Here is a 19,913-nt window from a genome sequence, read left to right on the forward strand (position 1 = left end):
CATTTCATTCATATATACATCGATCAGTCATAACATTATGACCACATAATGACCACTGACAGGTGAAGTGAATAACACTGATAATCTCGTTATCATGGCACCTGTCATGGGCGGCCAAGTCTCATTGATGCACGTGGGGAGTGAAGGCTGGCCCGTGTGGTCCGATCCAACAGACGAGCTACTGTAGCTCAAATTGCTGAAAATGTTAATGCTGGTTCTGATAGAAAGGTGTCAGAACACACAGTGCATCGCAGTTTGTTGCGTATGGGGCTGCGTAGCCGCAGACCAGTCAGGGTGCCCACGCTGACCCCTGTCCACAGCCGAAAGCGCCTACAATGGGCACGTGAGCATCAGAACTGGACCACGGAGCAATGGAAGAAGGTGGCCTGGTCTGATGAATCACGAGTTCAAGGTGTTGACTTGGCCTCCAAATTCCCAACTTACAGGACTTAAAGGATCTGCTGCTAACGTCTTGGTGCCAGATACCACAGCACACCTTCAGAGGTCTAGTGGAGTCCATGCCTCGACGGGTCAGGCGGCAAAACGGGGACCTACACAATATTAGGCAGGTGGTCATAATGTTATCAGTATATATATATATACAGTGAGGGAAAAAAGTATTTGATCCCCTGCTGATTTTGTACGTTTGCCCACTGACAAAGAAATGTTCAGTCTATAATGTTAATGGTAGGTGTATTTTAACAGTGAGAGACAGAATAACAACAAAAAAATCCAGAAAAACACATTTCAAAAAAGTTATAAATTGATTTGCATGTTAATGAGGGAAATAAGTATTTGACCCCTTCGACTTAGTACTTGGTGGTAAAACCCTTGTTGGCAATCACAGAAGTCAGACGTTTCTTGTAGTTGGCCACCAGGTTTGCACACATCTCAGGAGGGATTTTGTCCCACTCCTCTTTGCAGATCCTCTCCAAGTCATTAAGGTTTCGAGGCTGACGTTTGGCAACTCGAACCTTCAGCTCCCTCCACAGATTTTCTATGTGATTAAGGTCTGGAGACTGGCTAGGCCACTCCAGGACCTTAATGTGCTTCTTCTTGAGCCACTCCTTTGTTGCCTTGGCTGTGTGTTTTGGGTCATTGTCATGCTGGAATACCCATCCACGACCCATTTTCAATGCCCTGGCTGAGGGAAGGAGGTTCTCACCCAAGATTTGACGGTACATGGCCCCGTCCATCGTCCATTTGATGCGGTGCAGTTGTCCTGTCACCTTAGGAGAAAGACACCCCCAAAGCATAATGTTTCCACCTCCATGTTTGACGGTGGGGATGGTGTTCTTGGGGTCATTCCTCCTCCTCCAAACATGGCGAGTTGAGTTGATGCCAAAGAGCTCGATTTTGATCTCATCTGACCACAACACTTTCACCCAGTTCTCCTCTGAATCATTCAGATGTTCATTGGCAAACTTCAGACGGGCCTGTACATGTGCCTTCTTGAGCAAGGGGACCTTGCGGGCGCTGCAGGATTTCAGTCCTTCATGGCGTAGTGTGTTAACAATTGTTTTCTTGGTGACTATGGTCCCAGCTGCGTTGAGATCATTAACAAGATCCTCCCGTGTAGTTCTGGGCTGATTCCTCACTGTTTTCATGATCATTGAAACTCCACGGGGTGAGATCTTGCATGGAGCCCCAGACCGAGGGAGACTGACAGTTATTTTGTGTTTCTTCCATTTGCGAATAATCGCACCAACTGTTGTCACCTTCTAACCAAGCTGCTTGGCGATGGTCTTGTAGCCCATTCCAGCCTTGTGTAGGTCTACAATCTTGTCCCTGACATCCTTGGACAGCTCTTTGGTCTTGGCCATGGTGGAGAGTTTGGAATCTGATTGATTGATTGCTTCTGTGGAAAGGTGTCTTTTATACAGGTAACGAGCTGAGATTAGGAGCACTCCCTTTAAGAGAGTGCTCCTAATCTCAGCTCGTTACCTGTATAAAAGACACCTGGGAGCCAGAAATCTTGCTGATTGATAGGGGATCAAATACTTACTTCACTCATTAACATGCAAATCATTTTATAACTTTTTTGAAATGTGTTTTTCTGGACTTTTTTGTTGTTATTCTGTCTCTCACTGTTAAAATACACCTACCATTAAAATTATAGACTGACCATTACTTTGTCAGTGGCAAACGTACAAAATCAGCAGGGGATCAAATACTTTTTTCCCCTCACTGTATATTTATAAGCTTACCATCAACCTGGTGAGGTTTCAGTTTGGTGACCAGGTTTCTGTGGACTTGTACAAGGGGCTCTTTTGTCTCCTCATCTTCATCCAGCACTAGCTTGGTTGTAATTGGACAGGTAACTTGGGAAGCTTCTTCTACAACAATGACCTACAAAGCAATAACCACAGCAGTTTTCAATAACAATATACTACAGGAATACATCAAGGTGCATTCTGGGGTTTAAAATAAAAGCAACAAGACAATCATGTGAGAAAAGTAGAAAAATGTATTGGCGATTATGAAAAATCTCAAAACTGAAACTCCCCTTTAAAACCATATAGCAATTGACAGATGGCTTATGTTATTCTTTGTGATTCACAAGCAGGTCCTTTACTGGCATACCGGATAAGAATAAGTAATTGTGACTTTCCAGCTTACCTCTCTGAGCTTTTCACGGAGTTGCTCTCGCTCCGCTATGCGTTTCCTTCTCTCCTCCTCCTCTTTCAATGCATTCTGCGTCTCCGATCTTAGACTGTCATCTTTGATGATCTTGCGGATTTTCTTGCGGCCCTTCCCAGGTGACTTGGAGTCGTCATCATCATCATCATCCTTGTCATCGTCATCGTCGTCATCGTCATCAACTTCCTCTTCCTCTGAGCCACTCTGCAGAGAAAACACAGCGTACACTTCAAGCCCCTGCTGTCCAAACACAGTGTGACATGAGGACAGTACTCTCATTGGCCCTGTTCTTTAATGGCAGTTGAAAGTCTGACATGAAGGACGGGGAGTGTCTGTCTGTGGTACCTTATCGTTGCTGGAGGAGTCCTCCTGCACCTTAATACGACGTCTTTTCTTCTTCTGCTTGTAGCTCCGCTGATTGTCTTCAGCCCCAGCTTTCTTTGAAGATCTAGTTCACAGTGAAAGATGATATGCATGTTAAAAAAAAAAAAAAACTCCTGTACAGCCATTCTTTGCTTAAATGAAAAGCAACACTCAACACAGAAAAATAGAATACCTTCATTAGGTTCAAACAATCAATTTTAAGAAGGCCTTCATCAGTACTAATAAAGCATTAATTACTTACCACCTTTTTACTTTTAATTGACTGGACAATAATAGCAGACATTCACTGGACAATACTGGCATCTAGTGGCTGTAATGAGTAATGCATTTACCAATATTTACTAGCAGATAATTCAAATATTAAAACAAAAAGTGAATGATAAAAAATGATTTAGAATAAAAACAATCCTTGCTCAAAATGCAGTGCCTTTCGTATACCTAATTAAACTAGAATTTCATAATCCTACTTTTGTAATAAATTAGCATAACTTTCAGTTCCTCTAGTTTTGTATTTTAGTTTCGTAATATTTAGCAAAATGATCTCTGGGTATAAACGTTTGTAGGATTTTTTTAGCAAATAGGAGGGCACACTTTCCAGGAAGCAGTGTTTATGAAGGGAACGAATACTGAAAATAAAATTATACCATTACCTTGTTCTGGGCCGATGATCCTCCTCGTCTGAGTCACTGACCTCCTCACTGACACCAGACTCCTCAAAATCTGAATCTGCCGAGTCATCGCTGCTTACTGAGAGAGAGAGAGAGAGAGAGAGAGAGAGAGAGAGAGAGAGAGAGAGGGGGGGGGGGGGGGGGGAAGAGAGGTGAAGCAGCAGATAAGTTGCTTCCATAACAAAAAGATCATCCAAGCACTGAACTGGGACAAATGTAAATATAAATTACAAGTAATGCTTTCATCTCGTCAAGGTGGCTTACGGGGTTTTACAAACAGTAACATGCAATGTACAAAACACTGCAAAATAATACAAAAAGACTACAGCTGTAGCTCAGTTTGTAGGAAGCCTGTGTTCTGTACACTGGAAAATGTATTACAGATATTTCAAGCAAATGGCTGTATATCTACAAGAAAGCGTAGCACGACGATGCCAAACACCACAACGCATTCCAGTAGCTTCTGCAGAAGCAGTCTTAGCACAACTAGATCACAAAATGTAAGGGTGTTGTGTAAACAACCGAGAGACTGACCTTTCCTTCTCATCTTCCTCTTTACTTCCTTCTTCTCCTCCTTGGCTGGCTTCTCATCTTCAGAATCCTTATCACTCAGGGACAGCTTGTGACGGAGGAGATGGTGGCGATAGCGTGTCTTTTTCGTCATCTCAAAATCAGAGTCTGAGCCTGAACCAGAAGCCTCTTCCTCTGGAGACATCAAACCGGGGAATGTATGTAAAAAATTCTATACTTCACCTATTCAGTTTAGAAACATCGACAAGCTCAAAATCCTAAAATGTCCAGGACCAGTATCTGTCTACATACAGTGAGGGAAAAAAGTATTTGTTCCCCTGCTGATTTTGTACGTTTGCCCACTGACAAAGAAATGTTCAGTCTATAATGTTAATGGTAGGTGTATTTTAACAGTGAGAGACAGAATAACAACAAAAAAAATCCAGAAAAACGCATTTCAAAAAAGTTATAAATTGATTTGCATGTTAATGAGGGAAATAAGTATTTGACCCCTTCGACTTAGTACTTGGTGGCAAAACCCTTGTTGGCAAAGGTCAGACGTTTCTTGTAGTTGGCCACCAGGTTTGCACACATCTCAGGAGGGATTTTGTCCCACTCCTCTTTGCAGATCCTCTCCAAGTCATTAAGGTTTTGAGGCTGACGTTTGGCAACTCGAACCTTCAGCTCCCTCCACAGATTTTCTATGGGATTAAGATCTGGAGACTGGCTAGGCCACTCCAGGACCTTAATGTGCTTCTTCTTGAGCCACTCCTTTGTTTCCTTGGCTGTGTGTTTTGGGTCATTGTCATGCTGGAATACCCATCCACGACCCATTTTCAATGCCCTGGCTGAGGGAAGGAGGTTCTCACCCAAGATACATGGTACATGGCCCCGTCCATCGTCCCTTTGATGTGGTGCAGTTGTCCTGTCCCTTTAGCAGAAAAACACCCCCAAAGCATAATGTTTCCACCTCCATGTTTGACGGTGGGGATGGTGTTCTTGGGGTCATTCCTCCTCCTCCAAACATGGCGAGTTGAGTTGATGCCAAAGAGCTCGATTTTGGTCTCATCTGACCACAACACTTTCACCCAGTTCTCCTTCTGAATCATTCAGATGTTCATTGGCAAACTTCAGACGGGCCTGTACATGCGCTTTCTTGAGCAGGGGGACCTTGCGGGCGCTGCAGGATTTCAGTCCTTCATGGCGTAGTGTGTTAACAATTGTTTTCTTGGTGACTATGGTCCCAGCTGCCTTGAGATCATTAACAAGATCCTCCCGTGTAGTTCTGGGCTGATTCCTCACCGTTCTCATGATCATTGAAACTCCACGAGGTGAGATCTTGCATGGAGCCCCAGACCGAGGGAGACTGACTGTTATTTTGTGTTTCTGCCATTTGCGAATAATCGCACCAACTGTTGTCACCTTCTCACCAAGCTGCTTGGCGATGGTCTTGTAGCCCATTCCAGCCTTGTGTAGGTCTACAATCTTGTCCCTGACATCCTTGGACAGCTCTTTGGTCTTGGCCATGGTGGAGAGTTTGGAATCTGATTGATTGATTGCTTCTGTGGACAGGTGTCTTTTATACAGGTAACGAGCTGAGATTAGAAGAGTCCCTTTAAGAGAGTGCTCCTAATCTCAGCTCGTTACCTGTATAAAAGACACCTGGGAGCCAGAAATCTTGCTGATTGATAGGGGATCAAATACTTATTTCCCTCATTAACATGCAAATCAATTAATAACTTGTTGTTATTCTGTCTCTCACTGTTAAAATACACCTACCATTAAAATTATAGACTGATAATTTCTTTGTCAGTGGGCAAACGTACAAAATCAGCAGGGGATCAAATACTTTTTTCCCTCACTGTATATTAATTTAATATGCAATTATGAATATGCAAAAAAACTTGTGCTCTTTATACCTGGCCTTAAACCTTTACTCTATTCCTGGCTCAAAACGTCTAACTCACCATTCTCCTCTCCCTCCTCATCTGCTTTCTTCTCTGATTTCTTCTTTTCATCTTTTTCAGATTCTTCTTCGCCTGAAGAGCCGTCCTCTCCAGATGAGTAACTGGCTTTAATTTGGGCCAAGAGCATTTTCTTTGCGATTCTTTCATGAATGAAGGAAAGAGAGAAAAGGGTTTTTGTAAAATACACTCTCTAACAGTCCACCCGCTTACCACCTTGTAAACAGTGGTCAGGGAATGGAGTAATGTGCAGTCTAGTGAATATGGTTTTCTTAAGATTATTTAGTTTTATAAAAAATAAATTTGTGTATCATTGGTAGGATCTATACACTAACTAGAACAACATGTTCCCTGTTATAACAATCCTTTAAATAGGCCATATAAGGTTACACCATACGGACAGGTAAATAGCAACTGCATGGTCAGGGGCAGTGGCATTGCTAGTAAAAGACAGGAATGTAGGGCACTCGTGTGATTCTTGACCGACCAGGGCAACTCTGATAATCATGCAGACAAACCAGTGTTGACCTTTTGCAAAACATATGATTAAACCAACTATCATTTAAATCTGAATTACATGATTATGGCAAAGCAAGCTCCCACATGGAGAAACTTTGATTAAATAATGAGCAAAAAAAGTAGGGGAGCGAGAGAGACAGGTTTAAAATTACAGGCACTGTATTTTTGACAGTAGGTGGTTTAATTTTCAGTTCCAAATGTATGCACAATATGCTGCCCTTATGGGCTCGAGCATTAGGCACCAGCTCTGTGCTGTTTTGGTTCTTCTGGTTCCTACTGTACTAAGACACTTCAGACGTTTAATGCTCCTGCTTTGCTCATAGTCGGATTTGGTGGTAGACTCGGGTAACAAACAGAGGTTCCACAGTAAGTCCACAGTCTTATTCATGGCTGACAATGTTTGCATTGTCATTGACAGTGTTGGTATGCTGGGATAACATACATTGATAGTAGGTCTGCATAATTCTCTAGCAGCTATATAAAGGACAAGTATAAGAAACCTCTTGTTTTGGAGTGTTGGGCATGTTTCCAAGCCATTCCAAGAGCAATAAGAAAGGTGTTAAACAACTTTGATCATTTTGATAATTTCTTTGCATTTTCTCCATTACATTTTTGATGGATTTATTCGACAAGTATGGTATACTATTGCAAATGTGCATAGAAATTAAGAAAGTGATTGTCAAGACCAAACCTCTCAACCGCAATGCTCCCAAATACAAAGACAGATGGGACTGTCTTCCCCAATTAGCCACCTGAGTAAGCCAGTCAGGAAAATGAGGTAACTCATATCATATCCACCATAAATATTCATTACCTAATGTAGCCGATTTTCTCATCAAGATTTAGAAAGTGCTTGTTTAACAAGTGACTCAAAATGTAAAAAATGCAATGGGCAATTAGAACTGACAAAACAATCATTTACAGAAAACGTAGGGGGAAAAAAAAAAGGTTTGAAGACTAAAATAAAATACAACATGGAACCCATGTCACACATGATCACTGTCCTTGTCTCAGTCTTAATCATTTTATATTAATATAAAATGTCAACCTTTCTTAAAAAAAAAAAAAAAAAAAAGCACTTACTACAGAAATGGTATGGTATGTGAGTTCATGCAATACATTGAATATCTTAACATCACCCTGAGAGGAACATACTTTAAAGGCCAGTGTTGCAAAGGTCATCATGTCCAGCACATTGTAAATTGAAGCTAAACTGATGCTGTGAGGACACTTTACAATATATTATACAAATAAGTGGGCCAACATCACAACAATCAAGTAGCTAATTTGGGAAGGCATGACATTCAGAATACCTATGCATAACATGATAAAGTGATAAAAACACTTCAAGTTGATTTACAGAACTGAAAACACCATTTACCACCTTTTGAGGATGTGCCACAAACTAAAATACATGCAGCAAAAAATTAATTAAAAATAAATAAATTAAAATATCAGTTTGCACTACTGCAGGATACAGGAAGCGTGATTTCATTTGAGGACTCATGGGAATTCAATTCATCCATCTCTCCACACAACTTTTTGATGCAAAGCATACACTGGTACCAAAAATAGTAATTTATATTTGTTTATATGGTCTTAAACAGTGTAATTAGGTCTAAAAGGTTTTTATTTAAAAAATGCATTGTCATTTCAATCCATTTTTTTTTTATGTTCTGCTCGTAATGCAGTATACCTGTATCTTAAATAAACTGTAAAGAATTATTCTGTTTTAGCGTTATAATGATTAATGACAACTGTGGTGGTGGGGGGTATTAAAAACATCTGTTACATCAAGACTTGAAAACTGTGAAATACTGATTGTTATGTGGTCTCAGCAGGAGAAGAAAATTACTTGTTTTGTTGAAACAGAAGGATGGGCATTAGTAATTCAGCACTCATTAAAGACTAAGTGGTCAAACATTATTTTACTTTTTAATAAAGCATTACAGGTCTTTCAGTCATCCAAAAATAGACAGGAAGTAGTAAGAACACTGTTTTGTCATTTTGTATGTAAAATCGTGTAGATCTGAAATGCATTCTGTCCTTTCTAAGTTTAATTTCTTTATTTAGCTGTCTTCATTAAATTCTGCACACATTGGTAGTTTATGGGTAAATACTGCAATGTCCTCAATGCAAAAGAGTGTACCTGTGCTCTACCTAGTGCAAACAGACAACACAAAAAAACAAAACTTTTAACTCTAGGTCAGGATTATGAGCTTTTGTTTTAATTTTGCCTTTTAAACTTCAAGAAATGTAGACCTATATGGACTGCATTTTGTGTTTTGGATTTTAACACTTGGTCTAGGGTTGTTGTTTTTTTCATCTTAATAGCCAATACACAAATCAACTAAAATTGTATTGGGTTCTTTTAGTAGATTTGTAACAACAATTTACACTAACAAACACGTGCTTCTCCAAGAAAGAAGTGAGACAAAAGTGACACAAAGTCTACTTAGAGTATTAATTTATTACAATGGTGCCTTTTCACAATTCAGCTCTTACAGGTTGTGAACAACAGGTTTTGCTCATAAATCAGATAAAATGCATGCTTAAAGCCTGCCATTACCAGTCACAAATATAATTTATAAAAAGAAAACAAAATTATTACAGTTTTGGACATTGTTTCAATACAAAATGCTTAATTCACACTGATGTTACCAGCATTTAGAAAACATGGATGTGCAAGTACTATATATGAAAATTATTATAGACTATTCCCTCCCAACACTTAATGGTATAACAACTGTAAGAAAAAATACATTAAGAGCAGTAAGAGGAGAGAGTTGACTTTTATAAAATCAATAAAATCATCCTCCTCATAATATCAAACAAAAGGGTTTACAGTAGTCTTTAGGATAACTAGAACTATTAGGTAGCATTATAATTTTCATATATAGTAGAACTATTAGATAGCAAATAATTTTCATATATAGTACACATTTATCCAAATTTAGCAAACAGTAATATTAGCATGAATTAAAATTTTGCATTGATGACACACAGGAGGGGTTGCAAACGTTTGTTCAGCACGATGTGATTTAACTCCAGTCCTACTGAAACCAAACCAATAATAAACTAATAATTTTTAAATAGTTTCTCTTGATAATTTCATTTTTTACATTTGTGTAAACGGAAAACAAGCAACAACTCGCATATCTATTTTAAATGTTGCATTACTTAAACACAATTTTATGAGTAATCTTCAACATAAGGGTTGCATTATTGCCAAATTGTTTCAATTTACCATGAAGCTCCTGATAAAATAATCTATGGGTTATCATGTATGTTTCTGTACTAGAGTCAGAGTGGCACAGCCCACATGCATTAGAAGAATGGGAGAAGAAGCAGAATTTCAAAATGCTAAAAAATAAATAAAAAAAATACCTGGTCTTCCGTGTTCAGTAAAATAATAAAAACTCCATATATATGACACATATTAGACTCGTGTAGATTAAAGGGAGTTTTATTTGGAATGAACAACCTTTAGGACTCAACATTTAAACAAAGAGAAACGTTGCCAGTGGCCATGTGTAAATCACATTGTGTATATTAAAAATAAAAATCAGTTATAAGAATATGATGCAGAGCCTCCTCATTAAAATAAAAGTAAACTATTAAAAAAAGAGATAGCTTTTTTGGGGGGGGGAATAACGATAGTTATTTGCACAGATCCTTTACTGAACTCCCAAACTAACATAACTGCACCATGTTCTTTCTGTAACCTTTATGAAAATAAATAACCCTCCCAAACAATTTGCTCCCATGTTACTTTATAATATACTTTACTTTGTTCTAGCAGCTTCGACTCCAAAACATACCCCTTGGTAAATAAAACAGATTCACACAGCAACGCTATATATGGATACAAATCACAAAGGATGTCAGTACATAGTAAGCAAAAAATGTTTACTTTCATAAATGTAATAAACCTGTTTACTTTTGTTAACAAATACTACACTGATCATTTTCTTAGCAGAGAAAGCATTCAAGTAGTTTAAACTATTTACTACTTATCAATTTACCCCCCTGTGTATAGTTTAAAGTGACAACACTGTTCTGTAATAATACTTTGTCCGGTAACACTTTTGGAAAATTAGCTGAAATGTATTTGGCTTTAGTAATTCAGAAACCTTTGAAAGCCATCGTACTACTTATTTCACAGCTATGCATTTTTTGTGATATCCCACAAGTCCCCCGCACCTCCCAAAATGTAATTTTACTGATGAACACAAATTCATATTTACACACATGTGCAAAAGACTTCAAGCATCCTCTAAACTAGCAGCCAACGGTTTCGGTTATATAATAAATACTTTTTTTGGTTTCACGAATTCAACTGACTGAGCTTTCATGACTTTCATAAATCTTTGGTCTAGAATTTAGATACATACAGCTTATGTAGGTTTCTCTTACTTTCAGATACAGTAAAAGATGTTTTCTTCTAAAAGGAGATGGATTTAAATGGAGTTAAACTGAAGTTGAAAAAATGACGTTCTAATCTAGAAGTCTGTCTTCTAAATCATTGTGATGCGTTTTAGAAAAACTAAGTACAGATAGAAAGCAGCACATTTCAAAACTCTAGACTCTCAAACACACACACACACACATCAAACACAGCCTCGGTCACCTTTAGAAGCATCTGACAAAGACAATATTTTCAAGTAAAGGAATTTGCATTTAGGACTATCAAACAAAATGTAACAAAACATGTCTGTAAAATAAAACGTGCAATCGGAAGTGATAGTAGTTTTCAAAATGTCAGACTCATGACATCATGAATCCTTGGAACTTCACAAATGTGTGCAGGTATCAAATACGCCAATCTATATTCAACCGTACATTTTGGTTCCTACCACGTTTCCATACACAATCACCAAGCTAAGGTAAATGTTTTCAGGATGTCCTGTAATCTGAATTCTTGTGTACAGAAGTTTGGAGCTGCACAAATGTATACAATATTTGTCCTTAAGATAATACAATAAGAATTGCCAAACTGTCAGGAAATATTAAATAGGGTAGTGTTAAACTACTACCTAAACTACCTAACCTTCATTAGGACAGTTGAGTTTTTTTGTATTTTTTTTAGACTACACTGTGTATCCATCTATGGCTGAGGAATGGGTTCATCTTGTGTCAAGGACCACTTAAATGCTGATCACATCAAGAGGACAAACAGCAGGTAACAATCCAAAATCTTTATGACAATGTCAGATAGCACATCTTTCTATAGAACTCCATTTGCCAGCATTACTCATTACTTCGAGGACGGCATTCTTGCATATAAAGACATTACTTTACAGAAGGGGCTAAAACTAAATTACTTAAATCAATGACAACAGACTGATTGAATGGTCTTTTGAGTTTTTTTCTCTTAACTCCACTGAAACCATGTAGGTTCAGCAGGATGCAAGTTGTAGCAGAAACTACAAGCAGCTGAAACATACTCTAGGTGACTATTAGAAGGAAATGGACGATCAACATTAACAGACTGCTAAATGTGAGTGACAGAATACCTACAGTATGCACAGCTGAGTGGAGAAGTTGACCACTAACTCCTAACAAGGTGAAGGGGTTTCATGAGCAAGTCTCACAGCAAACCACTCTGTCGTTTAGATGACCATTACTGCATATTTATATTAGAAGATTGGCACACGCACAATAAGGCGGATTTTACTTGACTGAATAGGTGTAACATGAACTCTAATATTCCAGCTAGGAGCTCTTTATTTGAACTCACAAATCCACAGTACACACCTGTCTTCTGGGGATGCAAAGGCACCACAATGCCTTCTTCACACAATGTAAAGATGGCAGAACTTTAAATTGGAAGACACAAACTAGCAAATATATAGCAAGTGAAAGGAGTTGATGTGGCATAGAAGCCACATGTTCTACCTGTTTTGGCAGGGCTTGGTTACTGTTACCAAGGCCTTCAGGCCATAGTCGGCAAATGTTATGAACAAAAATCAAAGCTGTAACCTACAGGACATCCTACACTTAGGAACTACATTAGCAGCAGATTTTCTCAGGAGATCTTCACATCAAACCACTACAATAGCAACTACATCAAAAATAAGGAGTATTTCACTTCCCTAAACATCCCTTACCTTGATCCACAAAAACCACTGACATTTGTTGAAGGTGTGAATACACTACCCTTTCACAATACTGATAGTATAATCATAAATATTAAATTAAAATTAAAAAAAAAAAAAAAAAATCTAGGTTTTGAATCACTATTGTTAAATACAGAAATACCTCAAAGCTGTGGATCTCTACGTAAATGAATACAAACATGAAACAAAAATGACTAATTTCAACTACAGCAGTAGGTGTAATATAGTGTGCTCTCCTGTAGGATAGTACTGTATGAGTCGACGTTCCCCCCACCCCCCCAAACAATGATAAAGACATTTTCACAGATCCAGTCTTTGCAACAAGTTATCTTTCTTGGCTGAAAATAAAATCTACACTGTAGGTTCTCTTATGATGTATAATCAAATTCCCAACATAAGGAATCATTACATTCATTGCAGAGTTCTGTTGTAATGTTTGTTCTAAACAGTTTTTCTGTGTTTCTTTATCTGCTATTCCGTCAAAAGCCGTGTTAAAACAGGTTTAATTCAAAAGCAGTTACATGTGAATGCTTAACTTAGATTCCACTTTATAATTCTGAACTTGATATATTGTAAGACATGAGAAATGAAAGAAAAAATTAAATAAATGTGGCATTTATTATTTATTCCCCCTTAATTCATAACTGTTCAGCTAAGTTGTGCTCATGAACACTGACAAATGTACCAATAAGATGGGTAAGTCAGCCTTAAAACACAGACTGTTTGGCGAACAACAAACTCAAATATAAGCATCACTTTCAAAACTGAAGGTATTATTTTCTTTTTTTAGCATTAAAAGTTTTAAAAATGATCCTGTTTTCAGTAGCTAATCTGACACAGAACGAGAGGAACAGATCAGTTTAAGAATGACCTGTTGCACATGTGTATGGAACAAGATACCACAGTACCAAAGAGATGATTTTTTTTATTATGGTCCAGTTTTCTTTGTGCACTAAACAATTCCAAAGGAAAAGAACACAAAAAATATTCCAAAGAAACAAAGTGCTAGGACACTTCTATAACATTTATAACACACCCTAAGCAAGGTGTGTGAAAAGGTTTATCTCATACTCTGTCTTTGCCGCAATAGAGGTCTTTGTTTGGTGGCTGCTTGTGGAGCAGTTTGTGACCGAGTCTTGACAAAGCAGGTAGTCCCAGTTTTTGCACCCCGCTTGGAGTTCCGTTGCTTTGCCTTGCTCCCACGCCTAGGGTGTGTTATAATCGTTATGTCCGCTTTCTTGGAATCATACCTATTCTCCGGATCATCGTCGTCATCAGCAGCCAACGGAGGGCCAGATTTCACCTCTGCTTCATCCTCTAGGAGGCAGAATGAAAAAAATAAATAGTCACTTCAGAATTACTAAGATCTGTTAGAATACATTACCTCCAGATGTTTTACCATAGACATCCCATTCAAGTAAATAATAAAATGCAAAGAAATCTAAGAGAAGCCTGTGTTTAAAAGCCCAGGATTAAATTAATAACAAAATATTACTGGGAGATTCAGTGTGGAGTAACAGATTTGGAAATTAATAATATGGGATGATAACCAGGACAAATGATGATATGGTCAGAAATCTAAAAGTCACACTCTTGTGCAGCTAGTTTAAACCAAAATGTAAGTACCAAACTGAAGAACAAACTATGTAACAGAAGTGAAAATATGGGGAGTTTCGGGTTTTCATGCAAAAAACAACAACAACAACAACAACAGGCTCCATGGCAGCCTACAGCCATTTAATTTATGCTGGAGAAATTGTACTCGCTGGCTAACCTTCCAACGTTACTTCTGAACAGTTTGTTGATCAGGTTTCTATGGTATTGTAGCCCTCTGAACCCCCTTCTGGGGTAAAGTGGATTAATTTGATTAAAGGCAGTATATTGAAATGGACACAAAAGGAATGCAGGTATTCAATAAATACTTTAAAAATGCAACAGATATAGCAAAAATTAACATGATGTATTCCATTATAAACAATCTTGAAGGTGAGTGCGTATGAAAGGTAGCAGTATTTTTTTGTTCTTTATTATTCAGAGTTAAGCGGTGAAGAGAGCATGTTTTCTGTTCCCTTAATGTGTACAATTAGGTTTTAAAACAAAAAAGTGGTTTGAAACATTAGAAAGTACACTTAGGCATCCAAGGCAGCAATCAACATGTCCTTGTCAATTGTTTCATCCTACTTTGGTAGATTTAAGAAGTTAATATATTTACATTGCACATCTGCCAAGTGTCCATGTATTCGCACAACTAGGCCTCACCACATCTAATTTACCTTCCTTTCCATTTTAGAACTACCCCCACCTACTGCACTCACATCATGGCAATAATTGTTCATTTTGTGATTGCCTATTGCCTGTAAAATACTGTAAGCTGTCAGTTGACTGTTATTTTAAAGTTTCAGGTTTCAAAATGAGAGATCTACAGTGGGGAAATACAGCAGCCTCACAAGATTAACCAAATGGGGTGGAATTTTTAACATTTAAAAAAAAACTAAAACGAATATGCATTCTAGGTTTAAAAGTTTATAGCACCGTTTATACAGCAGCAGTACTGTGTTTCACAAATAATTAACAATTCAATAGTACAAAACATTCAGAATGAAACCATAACATAAATGGGGTCATCTGGCAATCTGAGCCTACTAAGAAAAGATAAATGTTTGTAAACCTTTTGCTCATGTAAACATCAAATTCAAAGGGCATTTAAAAGTGCAGTAATATTTTACTTAGGTCTCTGAAAATTGTAAGGGAAACTGCAATTGGGATCTTCAGCACCAAGAAGAGGAAATACAAGTAGAAACCCAGACACAAGAGCATAACAATTCTCTGTTGTGTCTATGGGCAATCGTGGGAGTAGTAACATGAAGGCAGAGAAGGTAAGAGTAAATATAGAAAGAACAATTTAATTACAATCTCCAGTGGCATGGATCTGATGTTTGATGCCAAACAGCAGTCTGAGTACATAAAATTGACAGAATAAAGAACAAAGGAGTTTGAAATGTGTGTCCTCCCCAGGATTTATGCTGAGCAATATTCAATGTATTTCAGTTGAATTATAAACTTACACAGATGTTAATATGAGAGTTTGTGAATGCAAGGGAAAAGGTTGTTCATGGACTCTTGACTGATACAAGTGGACAAATATACAAAAATAGCTTTTCCAGAAGGAGCTAAAACTCAGAAACAGTAGAAATGTTCATTATAAAAGCTGTCCATATAGTTCACACTGTAGCCCATGCTTACTAATCATGGAGTTTGTTTGCAAACAAGTTTACAGAAGTAAAAGACAAACTAACAAATTTTGTGATTCTGCGAATACTGCAAACATTACATATTAAGAGCATACATTAACCCACACATACACAACATGCCTGCAGTTGGATGAAAGTCAATGATTTAGAATTTAGTATAGTTATGCCATTTTTAAATGTATACAGTTACCCAGAAACAAGAGCTTTAAGTTTTCTGGATTTTGTAAAGAATAATACTTAATGTAAAATGTAGCTTTTACAGAAATGTTGAATTGATTATTGAAGGTGGATGCACAAGTTCTACTTATTACTAAATTGTAACACATACAAGTCTAAAATCCTTTTAAACAATGTTTAAATGTGGTTTGGCCATTAACATTAATTGACATTAATACAAGAAAATACTTAAGCTTACCTGATGACTGGCAAAATACTTTAAGCATGGGCCCGGTAACCTCTTCTGTAATGTGTTTAATCTTCTGCTCATCACTGCTGTCCTCTCCTGATGCCGCATCTTGAAACTCCTCTTCCTCAACTGAAGAGGAAGAGGTGGACGAGGACTCTTCGGCCTTCTTTGTTTTCTGTGCCTTGGTTTTCGGTTTGGATGCCTTTGTCTTTTCTTTAGATGCATCTGCTGATACACTTGAGGAACCCGATGGCATTTCCTTCTTTTCTTTCTTTAGTTTAGAGCGTCGACTTCCCTTCTTGGCAGCTTCCAACTTGCTCAGGCTCTTGATTTCTTTCTCCAGGTCAGAGTCATAATTAGAAGAGTCTGAACAGTTCTGCCTTTTCTTCTTGGCAGAAACAGTGGCTTTCTTAACTAGCTCTTTCTTTGGCTCGTGGTCCGACTCCGAGGAGGATCCTTTCAGTTTACGCTTCGTGGCTTTCTTGTCCTGGGCCTGTGGCGTAGTCTTCTTCAGGCTGAACAGGCACTTTCTCTTGACGCTTTGGGGAGAGTCATCGTTGCTCTCTCCTTCTGGGGAGGTGGGGGTCATCGCGGCTGTCTGAAGGAGGATTGCAGGAACTTCATCTGAATCGGAGTCGTCCATCTTGTCTCCGGTAGAGGCGGGCCTTGCTACAGTTTTTCTGTTCCCCTTGACTGGTGATACCTTTTGTTTCTTCAAATGCTTGGTTTTAACCTTCGATTCGGGAGTGTCATGATCCGTGTCGCTCTCACTATTGTCTTGTGGAAGAGATGACACATTGTTACTATCAGCTGGTCTCCTCAAGGGGGTAGTCTTGACTCGAGGTGAACGCCTGATCTCAAGTCCTTCCTCGAGGGGCACGGACCCTTCAGTTTCCTCCAGGGAGGCCTCCTTAGTCATCACCTCTTCTTCACATTCTTCACTCTCTTCATCATCTTTCTTTTGGGAGGAGGAACCTGGGGACCCATCTAGTGGTACAGGGGTCAACTTCACCACAAGTTCTTTAGTTACCTTGATGGGGGACTTTTCCAAAACAGGGGACTTACCCAAAGTGCTGTTTGAGATCTTTGGGCTTTTCCTTGCTTGTGCAGGACTGCGTCCACTGTCGTCTGCTATATCAGAAGTGTCTACAGAGGAGTCTGCCATCTCAAAAAGTTCATCAGGGACAGAAGAAGGCACTGTGACGATATCCTTATCGAGAGAGGTTTCACAGGCCGGGGCAGAATCTGCCTCACCCTCACTGCTCCTTTCAGAGTCCCTCAAGCTCTTTTCTTTGGGTTCACTTTCTCCTTCCATGGGCTCTTCAACTTCTCCAGGTGAAAGCACAGGACTTTCCCTTGATCCAATATCATCTGGGATAGCATCTTCAGTGCTTTTGTGTTCAGTTTCATCAACTGCACTTACGAATGATTGATCAACAATTCCTTCCACTTCAGAGTCATCTTTTTTTTCAAGACTGTTATCTGCACTCTCAGGAACAAAAACTTCATCACCTTCTTCTGTCTGTGGTTTAACGCCCCCGTTATTAACTTCACATTCACCCTCATTTCCATTTAGCTGCTCTAATTCCTTGAATTCCTGCTCCAAGGACTCTTCTAGTGCAGAATGGGCCTTCTTTAAATCTGTTAATACTGATTTAAATGCTTTTAAATGTCTTACCTTAATCAAACTGGTTCCTTGCTCTTCCAAGCCCTGTTGTATGAACTTGACAAAAGTTGCATTTAAGCCAGTTGTGGTTTCAACCAGCTTTTTAGTCTTTTTAAGTAGTTCTTTTGGTACCTTCAGTGCCTTGTATGAAAATGTAATAGTTCCTGAACTTAGGTTGTCCGAGCCATTTTCCTTCCCATTGAAAGCACTTTTGTCTTTTTGCATATGCTTGCGCACAGTATCTTCCCGACTTGATTTGTCATTATCGGCCTTTGTTCTTTTTCGGTGCTGATTCCACAGTTGTTCAAGGTTCTCCAGGACACTGTCACAGGCTGTGATCAAGTCCAGAAGAGGCTCTGGACTGCATACATAGCAATACCACTTGCTTTCTTCATCCATGATGCTCGAGAGTTCCTTCCTTCCCAGATTCCGCAAAATGCATTTTTTGCAAAATGCATTGTGACAAAAGTCACAGCAGATTAAGTTTCCACCCTCTGCACACCACCTGCAAAAGCAACGACAACAAAAAATGTAAATTAAAAAGTAAATATATATATATATATATATATATATATATTTTACTCCTTGGTGTATGAACAGGTGGTCAGAACTGAAAAGCACATCCTACCTGCACTGTTCATCCATGCCATCGCCATCTTTGCTGATGTCATCACTCATATAATACTTGTAGCAGGTCTACAAAAAAAATGTAGTTTTAGATTCAAAGGACAATAGTTAGAAATTAAGTCAGTCAAACTTGTGTATTCATTCAAAAATGTACCGTGAACTGGTAAAATATTCAACATTTTTTAAATGTAAATAGTACAAAACACCCAAAAAATATTAAATAACCCAATGCAGTAAAACCATATTCATTCCATGGTCTTTCACAAAAGGTGTTCTGTATGCAGACTGGCATTCTTCATCCCAAAGGGTATTAATGTAGCAATACATTCATGTGATGTACTATTTTTGAAACCCATCAAATATCCATCACAAGAACTTGCCTTGCAAATAAGAACTTTCAGCACCGGATGCTGGAAAAAGGAGTCCTTTTGGAAATGGTTGACTTGTTGCCCACAAGCAGTACAGCTGACAATTCCATGTAAACGTTCATCTGTTAAACAAATAACAAAAGGAAATGCATGACAGCAGAAAGGTAGAAGGAATAAAAAATAAAAAAAAGGAAATACACCTGTGAATAACCACCTGAGGTTTATCTATCTGGTTTCATATTTTGACTTCTTCGTGTTACCAGGAATGTTTCTACTCAAAAAGCTTTTAAATCTGCAGACAATGGAAAGCTGAGATGTACCGGAACAGCTGACCCGTTGCCAGGACTCAATGGAAGAAACAGCATCCGTCAACCCTATTCTTACATTTGTAGAATGTAAATCGATTTTATAGAGCTTTACTCACCTCCACGCTTCTTGGCAAGTTCCGGTTTAGGTTTACCAGTTCTGCTTCTGAACTCTGGGCCTCTAAAGTCATCTTTTGCTTCATTTGATACAGGCTCTGGTTGAACCACGACCGTTCCTGAGGGAAAAGGGGGGCGGATCAGGGAGGGACAGTATTAATAAAAGAAACCGGATATTTCACATTGCAGTTTTTCTTTGTAGATTTCCAGTAAGAGGTAGAATACTTAAAATCTCTGCTTTTTTTAAGTTGAAATGTATGACTGAAGGCGGGAGGAAAATCACATTGTACATTTCCATTGAGACTTTACTGAACCATCACCGTTACTGTATTTGAATTTTTATTTATTTTAAAGGTTCTTTAGGGAAAA

The 19,913-nt window shown here is 38.5% G+C and overlaps 1 protein-coding gene across 2 annotated transcripts in view; it reads right to left on the reverse strand.

Annotated features, from left to right (window-relative positions):
* The window catches only part of atrx (ATRX chromatin remodeler), a 53,469-nt gene that overhangs the window by 26,327 nt on the left and 7,229 nt on the right, over positions 1–19,913 (reverse strand). For both annotated transcript variants that reach the window (XM_066714960.1, XM_066714959.1), the window contains exons 6-16: positions 19,547–19,663; positions 19,135–19,244; positions 18,756–18,823; positions 16,471–18,632; positions 14,055–14,121; positions 6,170–6,309; positions 4,227–4,397; positions 3,675–3,771; positions 2,986–3,088; positions 2,620–2,844; positions 2,208–2,349 (exon numbers count right to left, since the gene is read on the reverse strand). In XM_066714960.1, the coding sequence (XP_066571057.1) occupies positions 2,208–2,349; positions 2,620–2,844; positions 2,986–3,088; positions 3,675–3,771; positions 4,227–4,397; positions 6,170–6,309; positions 14,055–14,121; positions 16,471–18,632; positions 18,756–18,823; positions 19,135–19,244; positions 19,547–19,663 (3,402 nt within the window). The remainder of the gene's footprint in view (positions 1–2,207; positions 2,350–2,619; positions 2,845–2,985; positions 3,089–3,674; positions 3,772–4,226; positions 4,398–6,169; positions 6,310–14,054; positions 14,122–16,470; positions 18,633–18,755; positions 18,824–19,134; positions 19,245–19,546; positions 19,664–19,913) is intronic.

This window comes from Amia ocellicauda, chromosome 10 (assembly GCF_036373705.1).
Source record: "Amia ocellicauda isolate fAmiCal2 chromosome 10, fAmiCal2.hap1, whole genome shotgun sequence".
NCBI lineage: Eukaryota > Metazoa > Chordata > Actinopteri > Amiiformes > Amiidae > Amia > Amia ocellicauda.